General features: G+C 58.3%; 2 protein-coding genes and 1 long non-coding RNA gene across 8 annotated transcripts in view; 2 read left to right on the top strand and 1 right to left on the bottom strand.

Annotated features, from left to right (window-relative positions):
- Positions 1-21,850, top strand: part of LOC138061518 (uncharacterized) — a 94,938-nt gene that overhangs the window by 64,047 nt on the left and 9,041 nt on the right. The window contains exons 7-10 of one of the 5 annotated variants that reach the window (XM_068912563.1): positions 14,760-14,883; positions 15,322-15,446; positions 19,779-19,945; positions 20,393-20,516. In XM_068912563.1, the coding sequence (XP_068768664.1) occupies positions 14,760-14,883; positions 15,322-15,446; positions 19,779-19,945; positions 20,393-20,516 (540 nt within the window). Of the gene's footprint in view, positions 1-14,145; positions 14,313-14,759; positions 14,884-15,321; positions 15,447-19,325; positions 19,946-20,392; positions 20,517-21,850 lie in introns of those variants that run through there. The other 4 variants (XM_068912564.1, XM_068912565.1, XM_068912566.1 and 1 more) reach the window with 4 other exon arrangements.
- LOC138061520 (uncharacterized) lies at positions 2,191-3,358 on the bottom strand. Its single transcript, XR_011135338.1, has 3 exons — positions 3,279-3,358; positions 2,806-2,895; positions 2,191-2,456 (listed from the first exon to the last, which is right to left on the bottom strand). It is a non-coding gene; the product is annotated as an uncharacterized lncRNA (long non-coding RNA).
- LOC138061519 (matrix metalloproteinase-24-like) lies at positions 7,273-13,989 on the top strand. 2 transcript variants are annotated; one of them, XM_068912568.1, is made up of 3 exons: positions 7,273-7,404; positions 8,668-8,816; positions 13,693-13,989. In XM_068912568.1, the coding sequence occupies exons 1-3, from the start codon at positions 7,285-7,287 to the stop codon at positions 13,865-13,867; spliced, it is 444 nt and encodes a 147-aa protein (XP_068768669.1). In that variant the 5' UTR covers positions 7,273-7,284; the 3' UTR covers positions 13,868-13,989. The 2 variants fall into 2 exon arrangements, with proteins under 2 accessions (XP_068768669.1, XP_068768670.1); XM_068912569.1 differs by lacking the exon at positions 13,693-13,989 and adding an exon at positions 9,938-10,070.

Here is a 21,850-nt window from a genome sequence, read left to right as displayed (position 1 = left end):
TGGCTGCCCCAGTCAAGCAGCTGTGCTTCTGGACACTCAGACGCTTGGGTGCTTTGCGAATAAAGCCCTCCTAGCAGAAAGATGCAGGAGTGCAGCAAGCGTGTGGGCAGCGTGGGGAGTGATGGTGAGGCAGGAAAGGCTCAGGACAAAGAGAAGAAACTCAGCTGGACCCGGTTAACAGATACAGCTCAACCACGTCACAGCACGACAGCTGCTATCTTCTGAGACATAGCAGGAGGCTGCTGTCATACCTGCCAAAATCTTCTGCTCTCTTTCAGGTCAGCGTCGCTGTCTCCTTCGCAGGCTCCTGAAGAGAAGCATTTGCTTGTCTCAGGACAGAGACACAGCTCTCTCGAAGAATCCTCCCTACTGCTTTCTGCAGCAAGAAACAAACAGCCATCCCTGAGTAACTTCCAAGCCTGTAGCGCTCCCTTGGCAAGGCGGTGTGGAAAGCAAAGCGAGACTTTGTCCCTAGGCTACAAAGACTTCCTGCGGAGAGTATGACTGACGCTCACCACTGGCTTAGAGACATTAGCCTGTGGAAACCTCCTCTGGCTGCTGCTTAACCTTGCTCCTCAACTCAGGTCAGCGCACAGCCTCCAGCCCTCCCCACTGCTTCCCCTCAGCTACTGTGACGGGAGGAGCCAGCAAAGCAGCCACAGCTCCGTCAGGCTACAGCTCCTCTCTTGGAGCCTCCTGCAAAGCATTTCTGAACTAGAGCAAAGGCGAGCCCTCAGAAGGAAGCAGAGCAGTGCCTGCAGTCCTGGCAGGCAACACAGAGCCTTAGGGCACTCTAGTCCAGGCTTGTACGCACCTTGCTTGTCAGTGTCTTGGGCCTCAAGCGGCGGCTCACTCCGGTTGCCTCCAGGACTCTCAAGTTCCTGATGAGCCGCCTCTTGCCAGCTTCGCAGCTTGCTGCTTGATAGACATTCTTCTTCCTACAGGAGGGAAGACATGCATTACAGAACAAGATTCAGCACACAACAGAAAGAGGCAGGAATTGTGATTCGGTGCCCACAGTTCGTCGGCGGCGGCATTAGCAGAGCGAATCCCCAGCCACGCAGGTGCACACTGGGACAGTTGGCTCCAAGACAAGCTGAAGGTTTTCCTGGGGACTGGTGTCAGTGGGAGGCGGAAATAGGAGCCCCACAGGTCAGGAAGGCCAGAGCCCTCCTCATTTTTCCAACACAGACCCTCCCAGCATGGCAACACCCCTCCCTGCTTCCTCAGGGCATTGCTCAGGACACGCCCTGACCATCCACCAGGAGCCACAAGCTGAGAGAGGCTGTGTGCGTGCCAGCACCCCCCCACCCCAGGAGTCCGCAGCGCCAACGCACTGCCACCTAGCAGGCGTGGCCACCCGCACCCACCCAGCGCCTACTCACAGGTCTCCCTTTGAGAGCTCTCCGAGTAGCATCTTCTTCCTCAGATGACAAGCTGTGCCATGTGGCTCGAGCCATGACCTGCCAGCTCTCCCCGCAGAGCACTGAAGTACGCACAGCTCTTCTGGTCTTCTTCCCAACAGCTGAAGGCTCACTCGTCTCGGCAGCTCCTACCAAGGACAGGAAGTACAATTCCCGCCTGTGAATGGTCTCCGTGGCAAAGTGTGTTGGCCACAGGGCTAAGCAAGCCCTCTTTCCTGCTCGGAGGGCACACGTGCAAGAGCCCAGAACAACCGTTCAGAAGAGCGTCTGCCTGAACGAACGCCTCACAAAGGACGCAGCAGCTGTGACTTAGGTGCAGTTTTGTCACCAGCAAGCACAAGGCGCCTGTTCCACAGCTGAGAGCAAACACGCTGGCTCCTGTTGACATGACTGGAGAAATCTGCCTCTAGATGTGTGTTAGCCTCCCGTGTTCCTTTCTAGTGCAGTCTCTTAGCTTACCTGAGCTGTTCTTCTGGCTGCCTGGCTGTTTCTTCTTTCCCAGCTGCTGCTGTTCTCGCTCAGCCTGCTGCAGGAGGCCCTTCTCCTCTTCAAGAGCCTCAAGCTTCTCCATCCTCGGCGCAATCATGGCAAGAAACCTTCACAGACAAACACAGATGGCTCAAACACAGCACCTGCAGCTCTCTTGCCCAGACCATTTCCTCTTTTGCCACTGGCATCATCCTGCTGTGGGGGGCCTCGCCTCAAGCGCCCCAAACACCTCCCAGCTGCCTTGGCCAAGCTCCACACACTCATGCTGCCACTCGAGGCACAGTCAGCATCTGCACCCGCTTGACTTAGGCAGCGTTTCCCGGAACACAAGGCTCCAGCCAGCACCACGCGGAAAGGCCACAGGCCCACTCCTGGAGCAAGGCTTACTTGTCTTGTCTCTTACCTGGCCCTCATCTCCCTCTCTCCATCTCTCAGGCTCTCTCTTTGCTCCCGCAGGAGCCACTCTCGGAGGCGAGCAATGTCCCTCCCTTCTGGCACTTTCGGGGCATCCTTTAATCTTGCCAGCTCTTGTTTCAGCATTTTCTGAAAGTTGACACCAGCTTTTAGCTCACCTTTGCCACAAAATGCTCTCACGCCCCTGCATGCTGAGGCTTCACGCGGGCCCACAGCAGCACTCTGCTTCAGCCACACAACCGAGGGAGAAGAGAAGGCCTTCCCTCAGCACCCTGGGAGTTTGGGGACGACCTTCCTGTCCGTCCCCACCCCCGCCCTAGCTCAGATCCGACCTGCGCAGTCGTTTCCATGCCACAAGGCCTGGCCCGCCAGCGCAACTCTCCCCGCTTCTTCAGGTCATGCCTTGCTGAGAGAAAAGAAGGAAAGCCCCAACCCTCTGCATCGTGACGCATGCTTGGGAACCCCGAGCTCTACGTACTTGTTCTCGCCGGTACATTTTGTCAGCCTCGATCTTGAGAGTTGTCAGATACTGCCTGTATTCGTTGAACTCCCGCAGGTTGCAAACCACCTATGGAGAGAACACTTGTCATGCTAACTACGCAGCGTGCCTTCCCAGAAACAGGGCTAACCCAGCCGGAGCGGCTCCCCTGCTCACCCTGCCCTGCCCAGCAGCTGGGGGCTATGCTCCCACCCACCCGCGGGGGAGCAGTGCTCCTCGCTCCACTGCCACACCTCCCACCCATACTCCGTCAGCGCTGAGGCAACGTGGCACAGCCTTGGAAGAGCAGGCGTGGGAATTCCCGGAGCGGGCTTTGGGCTACTTCTGCCCCCAGGGAAATCAGCACGGCAGCCCCGCGCCCTCCACCCACAACAGGAGGGCTGCAGCAAGCGCTCTGGCAACTCCCCCGTCCCCAGTGGAAACTCTTCTTCTCTCCCTGATGGTCAACCTACTTTGCCATCCCTGGTGATGAAACCTCCTCTCTTCAGTCTCCGGAGGTTGTCTTTGCGGTTGTAGTAGGCTCGCAAATGTGGGTCATGCAGACTCCGGTACTCATTGCTCAAGAAGCGGCAGTATGGATCTCCCAGACTGAAATAACCACATGGCTGGTGAAGCTGCAAAAAGTATCGTCCACAGCATGAGCAGGGTACGAGAGATCAGGAAAGAGACAAGGACACTTGCGAGCTTCTTCAGCTCCTAAGGGTAGCGCTTTCAAGCCTCCGAGGTCGAGAGCATTGCCTCCAGAGCCTGTATTCACATCTCTGGCCCTGCCCAAAGCACACCATCCCCCGGACACCTTGCTGCCTGCTGCTCGCAGGCCACCAGCCGCACACTTGCACGGTGCCAGATGCCCGGCTGGCGTTGGCCATGCAAGCTCATGCACGGGCAGACACCAGGGCTGGGACACGCTCTCCCGACCTCTGGCCAGGAGCTGGCCCTGCTCTTTGCAACTCCTCCCTTCTCTCAGGGGCACGCACCCCAGAGCTGGCTTTGCCTGCCCAGCCCTGTCTCATTTAGAGGCCTGCAGCTCCCACTCCACAGCAGGTCACCACACTGATTTCTCTGAATGGCTCTTTCTTCTCCAGGCAGCTCAATGGATGCAGGCAAGGAGATGATGGAAAAGGAGAGCCTTTTCCTACCCCTTTCCACGCCTTTTACCTTTGCCCCCAGCTTGGCCCGGTAGAAGACAGGGTTGGCGCCAGGCAGCAAAGGCAGTTTGACCCCGAGCGGGATATCCAGCAGCTCAGGACCTCCTACTCCAAGTTGCTGTCTTCTGCGCCCAAGCTAGAAAGACAGAGACGCTCATGGGCATTCAGGCCACCATCTCAAGAGCCTTCTTGCACAGCACTTACCAAGTGCTCTTGGAGCACTTGGCACCTCCAGACAAAGAGGGTGCCAAGAGTGGCCTACTCCAAAGCAGCTCTCTGCTTCATCGCCTCCTTCCCTACAGCTCCCATGCCTGTAAACCGAACCCCTGCTGTCCTTCCACACCACCCCTCCTGCCTGCTGAGCTGGAATCCAGCATGGGCAGAGACAGGACTCCCTGAGAGTCTCCACTGGCCTCACCCCACGTCTATCCCTCTCCCTTCCCTCCGCACTGCCGTATGCCCCAGAGCAGCCCTGCGTGGTCACCAGCTCCCAAGCTGAACCCTCTCCATCCCCCCAGCACGCACCTCGCCCCTCTTCTCCCCTGCCCTCAGCAGTCCATCTATATTTCGGAGGCCAGCAGCAAGATAATGCTCCATGGCTCCTATCAAGAGTCCTGCTGCAGCTGCGACCCTCCGCTGGCACCTCTTGCTCCAGCGGCACCCAGCTCCGGTCGCCCAGGCCAGTCTCCCAGCGAGCAACACTACCACAACAAGTGCGCATTGTTGCATTGCCGCTTTCCCGCGCCACCGCCCTGCTGCTGCCAGGCCACGCCGGTGCCTGCCTGCAGCCCTGGCCTGCCCTTGGCTTGCCGGAGAGCTCAACACCAAGAACGACCGAGCCCTTGACAAGTCCATGCCAGGCCTGAGCTCTTGGCCTTTCCTAAGCACCAAGCACAGCACCTAAGCCTGTAAATCAGTAGTCACAGACATGTCTAGGGAGGGCTGCCAACCAGGACGCTGCTCTGCTCACTCGGTACTGCCCCACGCCTCCCCCTGCCCACAGTGCCCTTTTCCTGGAGAGGATCAGCAAGGTCAAGGCAGGGCCCCAGGCTTCCCCACAAGGCACACGGAGGCCCTGGGCTGCCCTGAAAGACCCGTGGGGACATCTCGGTGCCCCAAAAGACACACAGAGCCCTCTGGATGATACTGAAAGGCAAATGGGAGAGGTGAGGGAAAAGACTTCATGACAAATGGAGGTCTTTGGGGCTCCTGAAAAGGTGAAGAGATGGCTTTGCGGGCCATCAAAGGGCACACAGAAGGCTCTGGGCTGTCCCCAAAGGCAAACAGGCAGGTCCTGACGCCACCAGAGGCTAAGCAGAGGGCTCTGGGTTACAGTGGAGGCCACGTGTACCAGAGTCATGCGGCTGTAGGGACGTGAGCTTTCACTGTACTGGCAGTGCTGCTCTTTACCTCCAGAAGGTCTCTCTGCCCATGGCTGGGGTTTCTCCTGAGAGCAGGGAGAGCCCCGATCCTGTCCCTCAGTGGTCATCACCTGCTCCCAGTGTGCCGGGACCCCAATCAGCAGGGCAGGCTCACAGGTCACGCTCCTTCCACGCCAATGTGGCACTCACTGCTGCCCTACCTGCCTGTGGCTGGCTCAGCAAGGGCTTTCAGAGGCACCCACCGCACGGACACGGGGTGCTGGTGAATGGGAAGGTCTGACAAAGTGGCAGTGTGTGCGTGGGAGGAGGATTTCTCTAGCAAGGCAGCGAGTCGAAATGGCAGCCAGAGCTGTTCCCTTTCAGAGTTCTCCCTGGGACAAAACCACAGGCACGGGAGGAAGGGGGAGCTCCAGCTGGCTTGGCTCTGCAAAGAGCTTGCGCCCAGCTTCTGCAGGCAGGGCACAGAGGCTGTCCTGAGCACAGCCACCGCCTCAGCCGCACGCTAGCTGAGCTGCTGTCAGCTTGAGTCAGGAGGCAAAGGGCTGGCCCTGCCTGGGCACGCAGCACAGCAGGTTCAAAAAGCTGCTTTGGGTGAGGGCGCACTCCCTGCCCACCTGCAGGAGAACCCAACGCCCCCCATCTGGCAGCACCGCTGCCCCGACACCGTCTCTCCGGGGGGACGGCAGCCCGCTCCAGCCTGACGTTTCCCAGCCACGGCTACACCGTCTGCGGGCCAACTCCTCCAGCTCCAAACACCCCCCGCCGCTGACGGCTGCTGCATGAGTCGGATTTGTCTAGCAAGCTGCCCCTTGTGCCAGGCGGGCTATGGGCACTGCGCTAAAAGACTCACTTGCTAAGGGAGATTCATTCCAGCTCCTACGCTGAGGATGGTAAAGCCTATGACAGACAGAGCAAGAGATTTCCCTGGTTTTGTAGCGTGTGTCGCCCTCCCCCCAAGCCAGCTCAGGATCAAAGTTCTTTAATGAACCCGGTGTGAAAGTGTAGGTTGGCTACTGCTCTTCTGGGCCCTGTGCTCCCCTCCCCACTCAAGGGGCCGGGCCAGGCCCCTGCCATCCACAGCTTCCCCTGCCTTCCCACTGTCACCGCAGGGGCCATTTGTTGTGCCCTCCCCCTCCCAACTCTGGCCGAAGTGAAGGGAGGCCCTTGGGTCTCTCGGAGGCAGCAGAGAAATCCGGCTCTCCACCTGCGTACGCATCTCCAAACGGCCTGCCCGCTGCTTGCACACCTGGGAGGCCTTCAGGGCAGGGCTGCTGCTGCCCACGGGACTGCTGGCCCCACTTTTACCGCAGCCCCAGGCTGCTGGCAGAACTACGGCCTCCTGCCCCCGGGGTGCCTACACGCGGGTGTGTTTGCTGAAGGTCTCCAAGGCCGCAGCAAAAGCAAAGGGCACCGCGGGGCGGCCCTAGCCCCCCGCTCGCTGGGAGGCCGTCGAGCCCCGGGGCCTCTCAAGAAGGGGCGCGACGCAGCCCGAGACGAGAGGCCGGAGCAGACAGCCTCGCGCGGCCCCGCCCCTCCGCCGGCGCTGCCCAAAGGCCGGGCGGCTGCGCGCTCCTGCGCTTCCGCAGCCAGAGGCGGGCGTGGGGGAACCGGAGCGACGGCGCGGAGCCCCGCCGGCCGGGGAGGCGCCCCCCGCCCCCGCGGCCTCGGGCCTCTGCCGCGTCCCGCCGGGCCCTCCCGGGCCAGGGCCCTGCCGCCGCCCGGCCTGTCCCCGCGCAGCCTCCGCGGCCTCCGGGCCGCCAGGGGGCGGCGACAGCCCGCGAGGCGGCGGCGGCGGGCGGCTGGCAGCCAGCCGGCCCCGCGCCCGCCGGCCCCGCCGAGGAAGAGGCGGTGCCGCGCCGCCGCCCGCCCCTTCCGGCCTGCCCGCGCCGCCGCAGCCCGCGCCGCCGGGCCGGAGCCCCGCCGCTGCCATGGCGCCGAGCTGGGGCCGGGGCCGGGGCCCCCGGGGCCGGGCCGCGGCGGGCTCCCTGCTGGCGCTGCTCTGCGGCCTGCTCGGCGCCGCCGTCGCCACCGACACCAGCACCGGCCAGGTGGGGCCCGGGGCTCGGGGTTGGGGCCCGGGCTGCGGCGGCTGCGCAGGGCCGGGGGCTGCGCGGCGGGGCGCCGAGGGCAGCGGGGCCGCGGCGGGCCGGGGGCGAGGCCGGGGGTGCCCTAGGCGGGAGCGAGGTGGCCAGCGGCGGGAGCGGAGCGGGGCGGGGAGCTGGGCCGGGGGTCCTGGCGGGGCCAGCGGGCCGAGTGCGGCCAGCAGGCCCTGGCTGCGCTGGCGGCGGCGCCCTGGCTGCCCTGTGCCTGCTGCCCGCCGTGCCCTGTGCCGGGGCACTGCTGCTCTGCCAAAAGCCTTCCCGGCGTCTCCTGCAGGCTCTTGTCTCGCTGCTGCTGCCTGAGGACCTCCCGCTTCTCCGTGGCCAAGGTGCCAGTTTAGTTTTCTGCTGCTGAACTGGCCTCAGCTCTGCGGTGCCACTTGTGTCACTTGCAGCTCCTCTGCCTGTGCATTCACCTCTTTCCATGTGTCTAAGCTGGGAAGCGGCTTGGGAAGACCGTCTTGCCTCTTGTGTTTGTGGCGGCAGCGCCTGTCGAAGCTGGTCTGGTTAGCTTGCTCTTTCACTGCGGCTTAACCAGGTCAGCTGCTTTGGCTCAGACTTCTTGTGGTCCCTCCGTTCCAGTAGCCTGTGTTTGGCAGAGGCCGACCTCAGATGTCAAGGCAACGGTAGAAAATGTCCAGTGTCCCAGCAGTTTTGCAGCGTGGCTTTTTCTTGAGCCTTTGGTGATGCCTGGCACATCTTCCGCCTCCCCCCTCCCCCCCAGCATGAATTTCTGTGCTTACTTTTTGAACCCGTGTAACTTGTCTTTGGCGTCCACAGCTCTGATCCTGTGCTGCGCTTTCTTTCTCACCCTCCTGAAGCAAGGGCTTCCTCCTTTGTGGGCCCCTCTCCCTACAGGCTCTCTGCGGCTTTCGTGCCGCCAGGCTAAGTAAGAAGTATTGAACAGGAGGCTTGCGTTCTGCAACGGCCGAGACCTGGCTGTGGAGTACAGGGCAGAGGCTGGGCATAGTAGGCAGTCTTTGCTGGCTTTGGCCAGGCCTGTGAAGCTGTCTTCCCGTCCAGGCGGGAGCTCTGAACCTGGCTCTTTAGTCCTTGCCTGCTACCAGATGGTGTTGCCAAACGGAACAAAAAAAGAGAGGCTGTTGACTTTCTTTAGCTGGTTAGTCCCTTCTTGTTGGGAAGAAATGTTCTTGTCTGTAGATGTTACAAGTGACTGTGCAGCTTCTTATGCTCTGCTTCTTTGTTTTTCAGGGTTGGTTGAAAGCGTATGGCTATTTGCTTCCACCTGACAGCCGATTGCCTGCCTTGCAGTTGGGCAAAGCTATGCAGTCTGCAGTTGCCGCTATGCAGCAGTTTTACGGGATCCCAGTAACAGGAGTTTTGGATCCAACAACCATTGAGTAAGATGAACGTAGGCTATGTTTGTCTTGTCCTCTCCAGATCCCTTCCAATAGGAATCGCCTGGGTTCTTATTGCTGGTGGCACCAAATCCTCAAAGGTGCTTAATACGACTAGCTCAGGCAGTCACAGAAGACCTGAAGACTGTGAAGCGGCCTAACCAAAGCACGTGGGGAAAATCCAGCTTCATCTTATTACACAGAATCACAGAATGGTTCAGGTTGGAAGGTGCCTCTGGAGATCATCTAGTCCAACCTCCCTGCTCCAAGCAGGGTCCTCTAGAGCATATTTCCCAGGGTCACATCCAGACGGGTTTTGAGTATCTCCAGCGAAGGAGACTCCACTACCTCTCTGGGCAACCTGTTCCAGTGCTCTGTCACCCTCACAGTCAAGAAGTTTTTTCTCAGGTTTAGATGGAACTTCCTGTGGTTCAGTTTCTGCCCATTGCCTCTTGTCCTGTCACCGGGCACCACGGAGAAGAGACTGGCCTCATCTTGTCGACACCCCCCCCCCCACACACACATACTTGTACACACTGATGAGATCGCCTCTCAGTCTTCTCTTCTCCAGATTGAACAGGCCCAGCTCTTGCAGCCTTTCTTCAGAGGAGACATGCTCCAGTCCCCTCATCATCTTTGGAGCCCTCCGCTGGACTCTCTCCAGTACTGCCATGTCTCTCTTGTCCTGGGGAGCCCACAATTGGACACACTACTCCAGGGGGAGGCCTCCCCAGGGCTGAGGAGAGGGGCAGGATCACCTCCCTCCACCTGCTGGCAACACTCTGCCTAATGCACCCCAGGATACCTTTGGCCTTCTTGGCCACAAGGCCACATTGCTGCCTCATGCTTAACTTGTTGTCCACCAGCGCTCCCAGGTCCTTCTGTGCAGAGCTGCTTTCCAGCAGCTCAGCCCCCAGCCTGTACTGGTGCCTGGGGTTATTCCTCCCTAGGTGCAGGACCTTGCACTTGCCTTTGTTGAATTTCAGGAGGTTCCTCTCCGCCCAGCTCTCCAGCCTCTCCAGCTCCCTCTCAATGGCAGCACAGCCTTGTGGTGTGTCAGCCACTCCCCCCAGTTTAGGATCATCAGCTAACTTGCTGAGAGTGCACTCTGTCCCTTCCTCCAGGTCACTGATGAATACATTGAACAAGACTGGACCCAGGACTGACCCCTGGGGGACACCACTAGCCACAGGCCTCCAACTTGACTCTGCACCACTGAGCACATCCCTCTGAACTCTGCCATCCAGCCAGTTCTCAAGCCACCTCACCGTCCACTCATCTAACGCACCCTTCCTGAGTTTACCTAGGAGGATGTGATGGGAGACAGTGTCCAAAGCCTTGCTGAAGTCCAGGCAGACAACATCCACTGCTCTACCCTCATCCACACAGCCAGTCAGTCCATCTGAGAAGGCTCTCAGGTTGGTCAAGCATGATTCCCCTTTGGTGAATCCATGCTGACTACTCCTGATCACTTTCTTGTCCTCCAGATGCTTAGTGAGGACCTCCAGGAGGAGCTGTTCCATCAGCTTTCCCGGGATGGAGGTGAGGCTGACAGGCCTGTAGTTTCCTGGCTCCTCCTTCTTGCCCTTTTGGAAGACTGGCGTGACATTGGCTTTCTTCCAGGCCTCAGGCACCTCTCCTGATCTCCAGGACCTTTCCAAGAGGATGGAGAGTGGCCTAGCGATAACATCTGCCAGCTCCCTCAGCACTCGTGGGTGCAGCCCATCAGGGCCCATGGATTTATGGATGTCAAAAGATTGGACAAAAGATCTCGAACCCGATCCTCCTCCACCAAGGGAGAGTCTTCCTTTCTCCAGCCTTCCTCTCTTGTCCCCAGGGTCTGGAATTGCTGAAGGCTGGCCTTAGAAGTGAAGACTGAAGCAAAGGCAGCATTCAGTAACTCTGCCCTCTCTATATCCTTTGTTACCAGGGCACTCGCCCCATTCAGCAGCGGGCCCACATTTTCCCTAGTCTTCCTTTTGCATCCTGACTTGAGCGGTGTTTTAATGAGTACAGTGTCACTATAGCACTCCCCTTCCCGCATCTTGCCTAATTTAAAGCCCTCCTTACCAGGCTGGCCAACCTGTTGGCAAAGAGACACGTGTGCCCCGCTTAGTGAGGTGGATCCCATCGCTCTTCATCAGCTGTTGATCTTCAAACAGGGTTCCATGGCCATAGAAACCAAAGCCCTGTTGCCAACACCAGCGGCGCAGCCAGTTGTTAACTTGGAAAGCTCATCTACTCCTCCTCCCGTCCTTCCCCCTCACAGGCAGGATTGAGGAGAAAACGACCTGGGCTCCCACACCCTTCACCACCATCCCCAGAGCTCTGGAGTCCTGTGTGATGGTTTCCAATTTGCCTTTCGTGTTGTTAGCGCCCACATGGAAGAGCAGCAGAGGGTAGTAGTCCGATGCATGGACAAGCCTTGGCAGTCTTTCCATGACATCTCTTCTTCGAGCCCCTGGCAGGCAGCAAACCTCTCTGGACAAGAGGTCAGGTCGGCAGATAGGTGCCTCTGTCGCCTGCAGCAGGGAGTCACCCGCAACAATCACTCGCTGCTTCTTCTGGGTGTTCCCTCATGGCACGGGGTCTGTCAGGCCAGTTGCCTCCCTTGGAGCCGTGCCCAGCTCCTCCTCAGCTTGGAGGGCGCTAAACTTGTTCCTCAAAGGAACAAAGTCTTGAGGAGGAGTAAGAGCCTTTCTCCTTCTATGAGATATAACTGATCAACCACAGCACACCTTGCACAAGAGAGCTGTCTGTCAGCGCTAGGCACTCCCTGGAGCCTGACACCTGTGGAGCAGCACCTGCTGTGAGAAGGTCTGTCTGGGTTGAAGCTTCAGACACTGGGGATGCAGCAACTGCCACAGCCACTGGGGAATGTGCTCTGAACTCTCCTGCAAGCCAAGGGCAGGCGAGGGCTGCAGGCAGGCCCTGGGATGGCCTGGCACCAGCTGGACAGTGGCACGGGAAAGTGGCAATGCAGTTCTTGTAGTGCCGCTCGCTGGGAGACCGGCGGGCATGACCGGAGCCTGGTGGCACAGGAGGGAGAAGTGCCAGCGGAGGGTCGCTGCAGGAAGGCTCTTGAAAGGAGTCCTGGAGCGTTTGTCACACCACTGGTCTCTGCCCGTGCCTGTGCTTGCCATGGCCACTGCCAGCCTGACTTCTGGCACCGTGCAAGGGCACAGCTGGTGCCCTGCGTGCAGCAGGTGGCAAGGCATGCGGAGGCCAGGGAAGGTGTCCTCTGGGGAGAGTGAAAACTTCTCCTGCTTTCCTTCTTTGTATATTTACAAATGCTGGGCCTTCTGTGCTAGGGAAATGTGCAAAGTGTCTTCTTTGCTTCAGGTGCCAATACCTTCTTCCCCAACAGAGGTACTGCCTGGAGGCAGTGTTACTCCAGGCGTCCCTCAGGACTGGCTGCCCCTGAGGACACTGTGCACTGAGGCCTCTAGTGGCCTGGAGGTTGGCTGAGTATGAACCGTGAGGCTTGAACTCTTCACTCAGAAGGTTCAGCCCAAAGCCGGAATTGCTGGTGTGGAGGTTTCTGACATTTCTTCCTGGTTGCGTAGGATGATGACTTTTGGGGCAGAGGGTGGGGGTGGGCTGTCTTTTGTTTCCTGCCCCCAGCCCTGCAGGGCTCCTTCCACCTGCAACACTGGCTGCAGGAACGGACAAGTCCATTTCAGTGGAGGAACGGCACGTCTTCTGAAATGCCTCCGTAAATAGCTCCTCACTTCCACACAGCATCAGTAGATAACTGTAAGGCTGACGCTGTAGAGCCTGGGCTGTTTCTCGAATGAGGGGTCTCTAGAGTAGAGAAAGCTTTCCTTAGGGCAAAATTGAGAGCCAAGCTGAGTGCTGAGCCAGGAAGAAGTCTAAACCTCGGAGGTTTGAAAGCACTACTGTGTGAGCATATGAGATGCCTTGCCCTGCATGGACCAGCAGCTTTCCAGAGAGCCCGTCCCTGCAGCGGCTCCAAAGCCCCCTTCCCAGAGAGGAGCCCGGCGGAGACGCATGCATGTAAAGCTTGTGGCGGGCAGCTGGGGCAAGGCGAGTGGTGAGGGAGGTGTGTGACTCGAGGCTCCAGTTGTTCTTCTGAGATGGGTGCTGAGAAGTAGCAGCCAGCAAGAGGAGGGAGGGAGATTGCTCAGACTCTTGAACAATCTGCGGGGAGAAGAACATGAAGGGAAGCACATGGCAGAGGGCTGTGCTCCCCCTCACTCCAGCTGCCTTTGGTGGGCAAGGGCAAGGGCAAGGGCAGCGTCTGGTGCCCGTGCCCTGTCCCACCATGGCCCTCTCTCAGCCGCAGGGCTTGCTGATGGTGTGGGTCAGCAGAGAACAGCAGAGATGTGAGTGCTTGGGCAGCTGTGAGGAAGCTGTTAGCAGCTATTTACATGCCTACAGCACTGCTGGGCCTTGCTGTCTTGGCAGAAAGCCACAGGCACCATGGCAAGGCCGTTGCCCAGCAGGGCAACTAAAGGGTGCCCCCAAAGTGCCAGAAGGGAGGGACATTGCTCACCTCTGAGAGTGGCTCCTGCGGGAGCAAAGCGAGAGGCTGAGAGATGGAGAGAGGGAGATGAGGGCCAGGTAAGAGACAAGACAAGTAAGCCTTGCTCCAGGAGTGGGCCTGTGGCCTTTCCGCGTGGTGCTGGCTGGAGCCTTGTGTTCCGGGAAACGCTGCCTAAGTCAAGCGGGTGCAGATGCTGACTGTGCCTCGAGTGGCAGCATGAGTGTGTGGAGCTTGGCCAAGGCAGCTGGGAGGTGCTTGGGGCGCTTGAGGCGGGGCCCCCACAGCAGGATGATGCCAGTGGCAAAAGAGGAAATGGTCTGGGCAAGAGAGCTGCAGGTGCTGTGTTTGAGCCATCTGTGTTTGTCTGTGAAGGTTTCTTGCCATGATTGCGCCGAGGATGGAGAAGCTTGAGGCTCTTGAAGAGGAGAAGGGCCTCCTGCAGCAGGCTGAGCGAGAACAGCAGCAGCTGGGAAAGAAGAAACAGCCAGGCAGCCAGAAGAACAGCTCAAGTAAGCTAAGAGACTGCGTGAGGCTAACACACATCTAGAGGCAGATTTCTCCAGTCATGTCAACAGGAGCCAGCGTGTTTGCTCTCAGCTGTGGAACAGGCGCCTTGTGCTTGCTGGTGACAAAACTGCACCTAAGTCACAGCTGCTGCGTCCTTTGTGAGGCGTTCGTTCAGGCAGACGCTCTTCTGAACGGTTGTTCTGGGCTCTTGCACGTGTGCCCTCCGAGCAGGAAAGAGGGCTTGCTTAGCCCTGTGGCCAACACACTTTGCCACGGAGACCATTCACAGGCGGGAATTGTACTTCCTGTCCTTGGTAGGAGCTGCCGAGACGAGTGAGCCTTCAGCTGTTGGGAAGAAGACCAGAAGAGCTGTGCGTACTTCAGTGCTCTGCGGGGAGAGCGGGCAGGTCATGGCTCGAGCCACATGGCACAGCTTGTCATCTGAGGAAGAAGATGCTACTCGGAGAGCTCTCAAAGGGAGACCTGTGAGTAGGCGCTGGGTGGGTGCGGGTGGCCACGCCTGCTAGGTGGCAGTGCGTTGGCGCTGCGGACTCCTGGGGTGGGGGGGTGCTGGCACGCACACAGCCTCTGCCAGCTTGTGACTGCTGGTGGATGGTCAGGGCGTGTCCTGAGCAATGCCCTGAGGAAGCAGGGAGGGGTGTTGCCATGCTGGGAGGGTTTGTGTTGGAAAAATGAGGAGGGCTCTGGCCTTCCTGACCGGTGGGGCTCCTATTTCCGCCTCCCACTGACACCAGTCCCCAGGAAAACCTTCAGCTTGTCTTGGAGCCAACTGTCCCAGTGTGCACCTGCGTGGCTGGGGATTCGCTCTGCTAATGCCGCCGCCGCTGAACTGTGGGCACCGAATCACAATTCCTGCCTCTTTCTGTTGTGTGCTGAATCTTGTTCTGTAATGCATGTCTTCCCTCCTGTAGGAAGAAGAATGTGTATCAAGCAGCAAGCTGCGAAGCTGGCAAGAGGCTGCTCATCAGGAACTTGAGAGTCCTGAAGGCAACCGGAGTGAGCCGCCGCTTGAGGCCCAAGACACTGACAAGCAAGGTGCGTACAAGCCTGGACTAGAGTGCCCTAAGGCTCTGTGTTGCCTGCCAGGACTGCAGGCACTGCTCTGCTTCCTTCTGAGGGCTCGCCTTTGCTCTAGTTCAGAAATGCTTTGCAGGAGGCTCCAAGAGAGGAGCTGTAGCCTGACGGAGCTGTGGCTGCTTTGCTGGCTCCTCCCGTCACAGTAGCTGAGGGGAAGCAGTGGGGAGGGCTGGAGGCTGTGCGCTGACCTGAGTTGAGGAGCAAGGTTAAGCAGCAGCCAGAGGAGGTTTCCACAGGCTAATGTCTCTAAGCCAGTGGTGAGCGTCAGTCATACTCTCCGCAGGAAGTCTTTGTAGCCTAGGGACAAAGTCTCGCTTTGCTTTCCACACCGCCTTGCCAAGGGAGCGCTACAGGCTTGGAAGTTACTCAGGGATGGCTGTTTGTTTCTTGCTGCAGAAAGCAGTAGGGAGGATTCTTCGAGAGAGCTGTGTCTCTGTCCTGAGACAAGCAAATGCTTCTCTTCAGGAGCCTGCGAAGGAGACAGCGACGCTGACCTGAAAGAGAGCAGAAGATTTTGGCAGGTATGACAGCAGCCTCCTGCTATGTCTCAGAAAGATAGCAGCTGTCGTGCTGTGACGTGGTTGAGCTGTATCTGTTAACCGGGTCCAGCTGAGTTTCTTCTCTTTGTCCTGAGCCTTTCCTGCCTCACCATCACTCCCCACGCTGCCCACACGCTTGCTGCACTCCTGCAGCTTTCTGCTAGGAGGGCTTTATTCGCAAAGCACCCAAGCGTCTGAGTGTCCAGAAGCGCAGCTGCTTGACTGGGGCAGCCACAGGCCTCTCTCCTTGGTGAGCATGTGGCCATTTGTGGGTTAGTTTCTTCCTGGAGGAGCTCCAAGAGTAGCTTAGAGAAGATCGTGCTTGTTGCCCAGTTGGCCTCAGCGGGGCTCATGACGTGCTGCCTGGCTCCGTCCCTTGGAAGAGCCTCTCGGAAAGCATTGAAGAAGGTGGTGGGGAGACATCCCGAGAGTCAAGGATGAGCCTTCTGTTGTCTTGACAGGCAACCTGTCAAGGTCCGAAAGAGTGACCGAGGGAGGAGGACAAGTTGAGGCCGTTACCTGGGTCTGTGCGTGGCTTGCAACTCACGCCCCACTTTGCATGTGGCTGGCAGCCTCCCTCAGTACTGCCTCAGAGCTGCAAAGGAACCTGGGAAAATTCAGAGCCCAGCTGTGTGCTGAGCCAGGAAGAAGTCTAACGCTCGGAGGCTTGAAAGCACTACCGTGTGTGCTGAAGAAGCTTGTGGAAGCGTCTTTGTCTCTTTCCTCATCCCTCCTACCCTGCTCATGCTGTGGGCGATCTGTTTTACAGCTTCACCAGCCAGCTGGTGAGGTGACTTGGCGAGATGCACATTGTCCCTTCCTGAGCACCGAGTGCAACAGTCGGCGTGACCCGCATTTGCAGGCCTCTTCCAGCTGCAAAGACAACCTCCGGAGACTAAAGAGAGGAGGCGATGGCGAAGTAGCTGGGCCATCGGGGTGAGAAAACCTGAGTTTCCACCAGGTGGCTCGCGCAGAGTGCTAGCTGCAGCTGCCTCAGCACGCAGGTGCGGGAGAGCAATTTGTGGCAAAGACAGACAACCTAAAACGTGGTGTCAGCTTTCAGAAAAGGCTTGGGCCACAGGTGGCAAAAGGAAAGGATGGCCCTGAACTGCCAGGGCAGTTGAAGAACTGCAGAGCTCTTGAAGAAGACAAAGCCCTGCCCCAGCAGGCGGAGTGAGAGCAGGTGTGCCTGGCACTCTTAGGGGGCTCTTGGCCTCCCATACTTAGCCTGAGTCCATTAGCTGCACTACATGTCTCCATGGTCCCTGTGGCTGCTTTCTCATGTGGTGAGCAGCGAAACACGGAGCATTCCTGAGCCGGATTGTGCCAGCGCTCAGCTGTTCATGGGTTAGTTTCCTCCTGCAGGAGCTCCAAGGTTAGCTTAGAGGCAAGCCTGCTGCTGCCCGCTTGTCATTAGCGGGGCGTGTTAAGTGCTGCCCAGCTCCATCCTGCGGAACAGCTTCTCAGAAAGTATGGCAAGAGCTGAGCGCTCGAGGAACAAAGATTTCTTGTCTTCCTGCTCACAGAACTAGCATTCTTCACATCAGCGCTGGAAAAGGTGCAAAGGAGCCGGAGATGACAGGGAGGGGTGTCATGAGAGCAGGCAGCACGCATGGCAGAAGAGTCCAGAGCAAAGAGACCTGTCCAATATCTTAGCCTCCTCCACCTCCTCTCTCCGTTTTGTTCCCCCTTCACTCATCGTTCCCTCGTGGTTTCTGGCCCCGAAGTCTTTCAATGCACGAGTATCTAATGAAGTCCGGAGTGCGCTGCTAGGGAGCCCACTAACAGAAGGCCATGTGGGTAAGCAACTCTATCGTGTCTTTCTTCTGCCAAGAGCCGTTATTGATTCCTTTGGGAAGCATTTGGTATGCAGCACATGAGACGGCGCTGAGCCGCAGGCTGTGGGCCAGGCGGAGGGAGCAGCTCCCTGCCAGAGGAGCCACGCGAGCTGGCAGCGTGGCGGGAGAAAGCAGCCTGAGGAAAGCTGAATTCCCAGGGTTGGACGGAGCGTGTTGTCGGGCTTGTCTTGACAAAGTTGCCAAAGATGCTGTTGAGAGGGTTGGATGCACCTTGGACGAAGTTGCAGCTTCTTGGATTGAACAGAATTGCTTTTCTGAAATGCTGCAGGTGCCCCTTGAGACAACTGCAGGCATGCCAGACACCTTTGTCAAGCCAGGCGTTCAGCATGGGAACTCTGGGCACCAGAAGCCACAAGGTTGCCCTCATTGCACCCATGCCACAACGTTGCTGCTGGATCCCGAGAGGGTAGCATGCATGCAAGCAAGGGGTAGCATCCCAAATGCCATTTCCAGAGTTCAGCAGCTCCATTCAGGACTGTGTGGGTATGCTGCAATTGTTGTCAGCGATAGTCGTGGAACGCCGAAGAAGCTTGAAGAAGAAAGGCATGCAGAGGCAAGCTCCTTGAAGAAGCCTTCACAAGAAAGCACTGTGGCGAGTGGGCCAGTGGATTTCCTCTTAAATCAGCACGGTCAACGTCAGAGCGCCGTTGCTTGAGGAGGGAATTGAGGGAGGTGGGACACAAAAGAGCCCAGGCGCAGAGGTGGGAAGGAGATCTCTCCGGGGCAGGACTTGCGAAGGCCAGAAGGAAGGAAAATTCCTGCTAGACAACTAGAGAAGAGTCAACCAAGAACGAAGCTCCCACCTCTGAGCGTCCCGGGAATGGTCATGCCTTCAGAGGCAGAAGGCCCATCTGAAGAGGAACTGTCACGTACTCTCCTGCAGTCTGTCCTCGGAGGCTCTGCGTAAGATGCTCAGAGCGCGCCAGAAGGCTTTCAGAAGCCCTTGTATTACCCCTCGGCAAGCACATCAAGACCTTATAGCTCAGTGCTGGGAACCCTAGCTCAACGGAGGCCAAGGAGCATCTCACATGCTGAGATGCCTTGCCCTGCATGGACCAGCAGCTTTCCAGAGAGCCCGTCCCTGCAGCGGCTCCAAAGCCCCCTTCCCAGAGAGGAGCCCGGCGGAGACGCATGCATGTAAAGCTTGTGGCGGGCAGCTGGGGCAAGGTGAGTGGTGAGGGAGGTGTGTGACTCGAGGCTCCAGTTGTTCTTCTGAGACGGGTGCTGAGAAGTAGCAGCCAGCAAGAGGAGGGAGGGAGATTGCTCAGACTCTTGAACAATCTGCGGGGAGAAGAACATGAAGGGAAGCACATGGCAGAGGGCTGTGCTCCCCCTCACTCCAGCTGCCTTTGGTGGGCAAGGGCAAGGGCAGCGTCTGGTGCCCGTGCCCTGTCCCACCATGGCCCCCTCTCAGCCGCAGGGCTTGCTGATGGTGCTGATGGTGTGGGTCAGCAGAGAACAGCAGAGATGTGAGTGCTTGGGCAGCTGTGGGGAAGCTGTTAGCAGCTGTTTACATGCCTACAGCACTGCTGGGCCTTGCTGTCTTGGCAGAAAGCCACAGGCACCATGGCAAGGCCGTTGCCCAGCAGGGCAACTAAAGGGTGCCCCCAAAGTGCCAGAAGGGAGGGACATTGCTCACCTCCGAGAGTGGCTCCTGCGGGAGCAAAGCGAGAGGCTGAGAGATGGAGAGAGGGAGATGAGGGCCAGGTAAGAGACAAGACAAGTAAGCCTTGCTCCAGGAGTGGGCCTGTGGCCTTTCCGCGTGGTGCTGGCTGGAGCTTTGTGTTCCGGGAAACGCTGCCTAAGTCAAGCGGGTGCAGATGCTGACTGTGCCTCGAGTGGCAGCATGAGTGTGTGGAGCTTGGCCAAGGCAGCTGGGAGGTGTTTGGGGCGCTTGAGGCGGGGCCCCCACAGCAGGATGATGCCAGTGGCAAAAGAGGAAATGGTCTGGGCAAGAGAGCTGCAGGTGCTGTGTTTGAGCCATCTGTGTTTGTCTGTGAAGGTTTCTTGCCATGATTGCGCCGAGGATGGAGAAGCTTGAGGCTCTTGAAGAGGAGAAGGGCCTCCTGCAGCAGGCTGAGCGAGAACAGCAGCAGCTGGGAAAGAAGAAACAGCCAGGCAGCCAGAAGAACAGCTCAAGTCAGCTAAGAGACTGCGTGAGGCTAACACACATCTAGAGGCAGATTTCTCCAGTCATGTCAACAGGAGCCAGCGTGTTTGCTCTCAGCTGTGGAACAGGCACCTTGTGCTTGCTGGTGACAAAACTGCACCTAAGTCACAGCTGCTGCGTCCTTTGTGAGGCGTTCGTTCAGGCAGACGCTCTTCTGAACGGTTGTTCTGGGCTCTTGCACGTGTGCCCTCCGAGCAGGAAAGAGGGCTTGCTTAGCCCTGTGGCCAACACACTTTGCCACGGAGACCATTCACAGGCGGGAATTGTACTTCCTGTCCTTGGTAGGAGCTGCCGAGACGAGTGAGCCTTCAGCTGTTGGGAAGAAGACCAGAAGAGCTGTGCGTACTTCAGTGCTCTGCGGGGAGAGCTGGCAGGTCATGGCTCGAGCCACATGGCACAGCTTGTCATCTGAGGAAGAAGATGCTACTCGGAGAGCTCTCAAAGGGAGACCTGTGAGTAGGCGCTGGGTGGGTGCGGGTGGCCACGCCTGCTAGGTGGCAGTGCGTTGGCGCTGCGGACTCCTGGGGTGGGGGGGTGCTGGCACGCACACAGCCTCTGCCAGCTTGTGACTGCTGGTGGATGGTCAGGGCGTGTCCTGAGCAATGCCCTGAGGAAGCAGGGAGGGGTGTTGCCATGCTGGGAGGGTCTGTGTTGGAAAAATGAGGAGGGCTCTGGCCTTCCTGACCGGTGGGGCTCCTATTTCCGCCTCCCACTGACACCAGTCCCCAGGAAAACCTTCAGCTTGTCTTGGAGCCAACTGTCCCAGTGTGCACCTGCGTGGCTGGGGATTCGCTCTGCTAATGCAGCCGCCGCCGAACTGTGGGCACCGAGTCACAATTCCCGCCTCTTTCTGTTGTGTGCTGAATCTTGTTCTGTAATGCATGTCTTCCCTCCTGTAGGAAGAAGAATGTCTATCAAGCAGCAAGCTGCGAAGCTGGCAAGAGGCTGCTCATCAGGAACTTGAGAGTCCTGAAGGCAACCGGAGTGAGCCGCCGCTTGAGGCCCAAGACACTGACAAGCAAGGTGCGTACAAGCCTGGACTAGAGTGCCCTAAGGCTCTGTGTTGCCTGCCAGGACTGCAGGCACTGCTCTGCTTCCTTCTGAGGGCTCGCCTTTGCTCTAGTTCAGAAATGCTTTGCAGGAGGCTCCAAGAGAGGAGCTGTAGCCTGACGGAGCTGTGGCTGCTTTGCTGGCTCCTCCCGTCACAGTAGCTGAGGGGAAGCAGTGGGGAGGGCTGGAGGCTGTGCGCTGACCTGAGTTGAGGAGCAAGGTTAAGCAGCAGCCAGAGGAGGTTTCCACAGGCTAATGTCTCTAAGCCAGTGGTGAGCGTCAGTCATACTCTCCGCAGGAAGTCTTTGTAGCCTAGGGACAAAGTCTCGCTTTGCTTTCCACACCGCCTTGCCAAGGGAGCGCTACAGGCTTGGAAGTTACTCAGGGATGGCTGTTTGTTTCTTGCTGCAGAAAGCAGTAGGGAGGATTCTTCGAGAGAGCTGTGTCTCTGTCCTGAGACAAGCAAATGCTTCTCTTCAGGAGCCTGCGAAGGAGACAGCGACGCTGACCTGAAAGAGAGCAGAAGATTTTGGCAGGTATGACAGCAGCCTCCTGCTATGTCTCAGAAAGATAGCAGCTGTCGTGCTGTGACGTGGTTGAGCTGTATCTGTTAACCGGGTCCAGCTGAGTTTCTTCTCTTTGTCCTGAGCCTTTCCTGCCTCACCATCACTCCCCACGCTGCCCACACGCTTGCTGCACTCCTGCAGCTTTCTGCTAGGAGGGCTTTATTCGCAAAGCATCCAAGCGTCTGAGTGTCCAGAAGCGCAGCTGCTTGACTGGGGCAGCCACAGGCCTCTCTCCTTGGTGAGCATGTAGCCATTTGTGGGTTAGTTTCTTCCTGGAGGGGCTCCAAGAGTAGCTTAGAGAAGAGCGTGCTTGTTGCCCAGTTGGCCTCAGCGGGGCTCATGACGTGCTGCCTGGCTCCGTCCCTTGGAAGAGCCTCTCGGAAAGCATTGAAGAAGGTGGTGGGGAGACATCCCGAGAGTCAAGGATGAGCCTTCTGTTGTCTTGACAGGCAACCTGTCAAGGTCCGAAAGAGTGACCGAGGGAGGAGGACAAGTTGAGGCCGTTGCCTGGGTCTGTGCGTGGCTTACAACTCACGCCCCACTTTGCATGCGGCTGGCAGCCTCCCTCAGTACTGCCTCAGAGCTGCAAAGGAACCTGGGAAAATTCAGAGCCCAGCTGTGTGCTGAGCCAGGAAGAAGTCTAACGCTCGGAGGCTTGAAAGCACTACCGTGTGTGCTGAAGAAGCTTGTGGAAGCGTCTTTGTCTCTTTCCTCATCCCTCCTACCCTGCTCATGCTGTGG

This window comes from Struthio camelus, chromosome 18 (assembly GCF_040807025.1).
Source record: "Struthio camelus isolate bStrCam1 chromosome 18, bStrCam1.hap1, whole genome shotgun sequence".
Lineage (NCBI taxonomy): Eukaryota > Metazoa > Chordata > Aves > Struthioniformes > Struthionidae > Struthio > Struthio camelus.
Note: the sequence above shows the minus strand (reverse complement) of the source record. Positions and strands in the feature narration are given on the sequence as shown.

Coding starts and splice junctions, on each gene's coding strand:
- LOC138061519 (XM_068912568.1), top strand. CDS start 7,285: ATGGCGCCGAGCTGGGGCCGGGGCCGGGGCCCCCGGGGCCGGGCCGCG. Junction 7,405..8,667: donor CCGACACCAGCACCGGCCAG/GTGGGGCCCGGG, acceptor TTTGTTTTTCAG/GGTTGGTTGAAAGCGTATGG. Junction 8,817..13,692: donor TTGGATCCAACAACCATTGA/GTAAGATGAACG, acceptor TTGTCTGTGAAG/GTTTCTTGCCATGATTGCGC.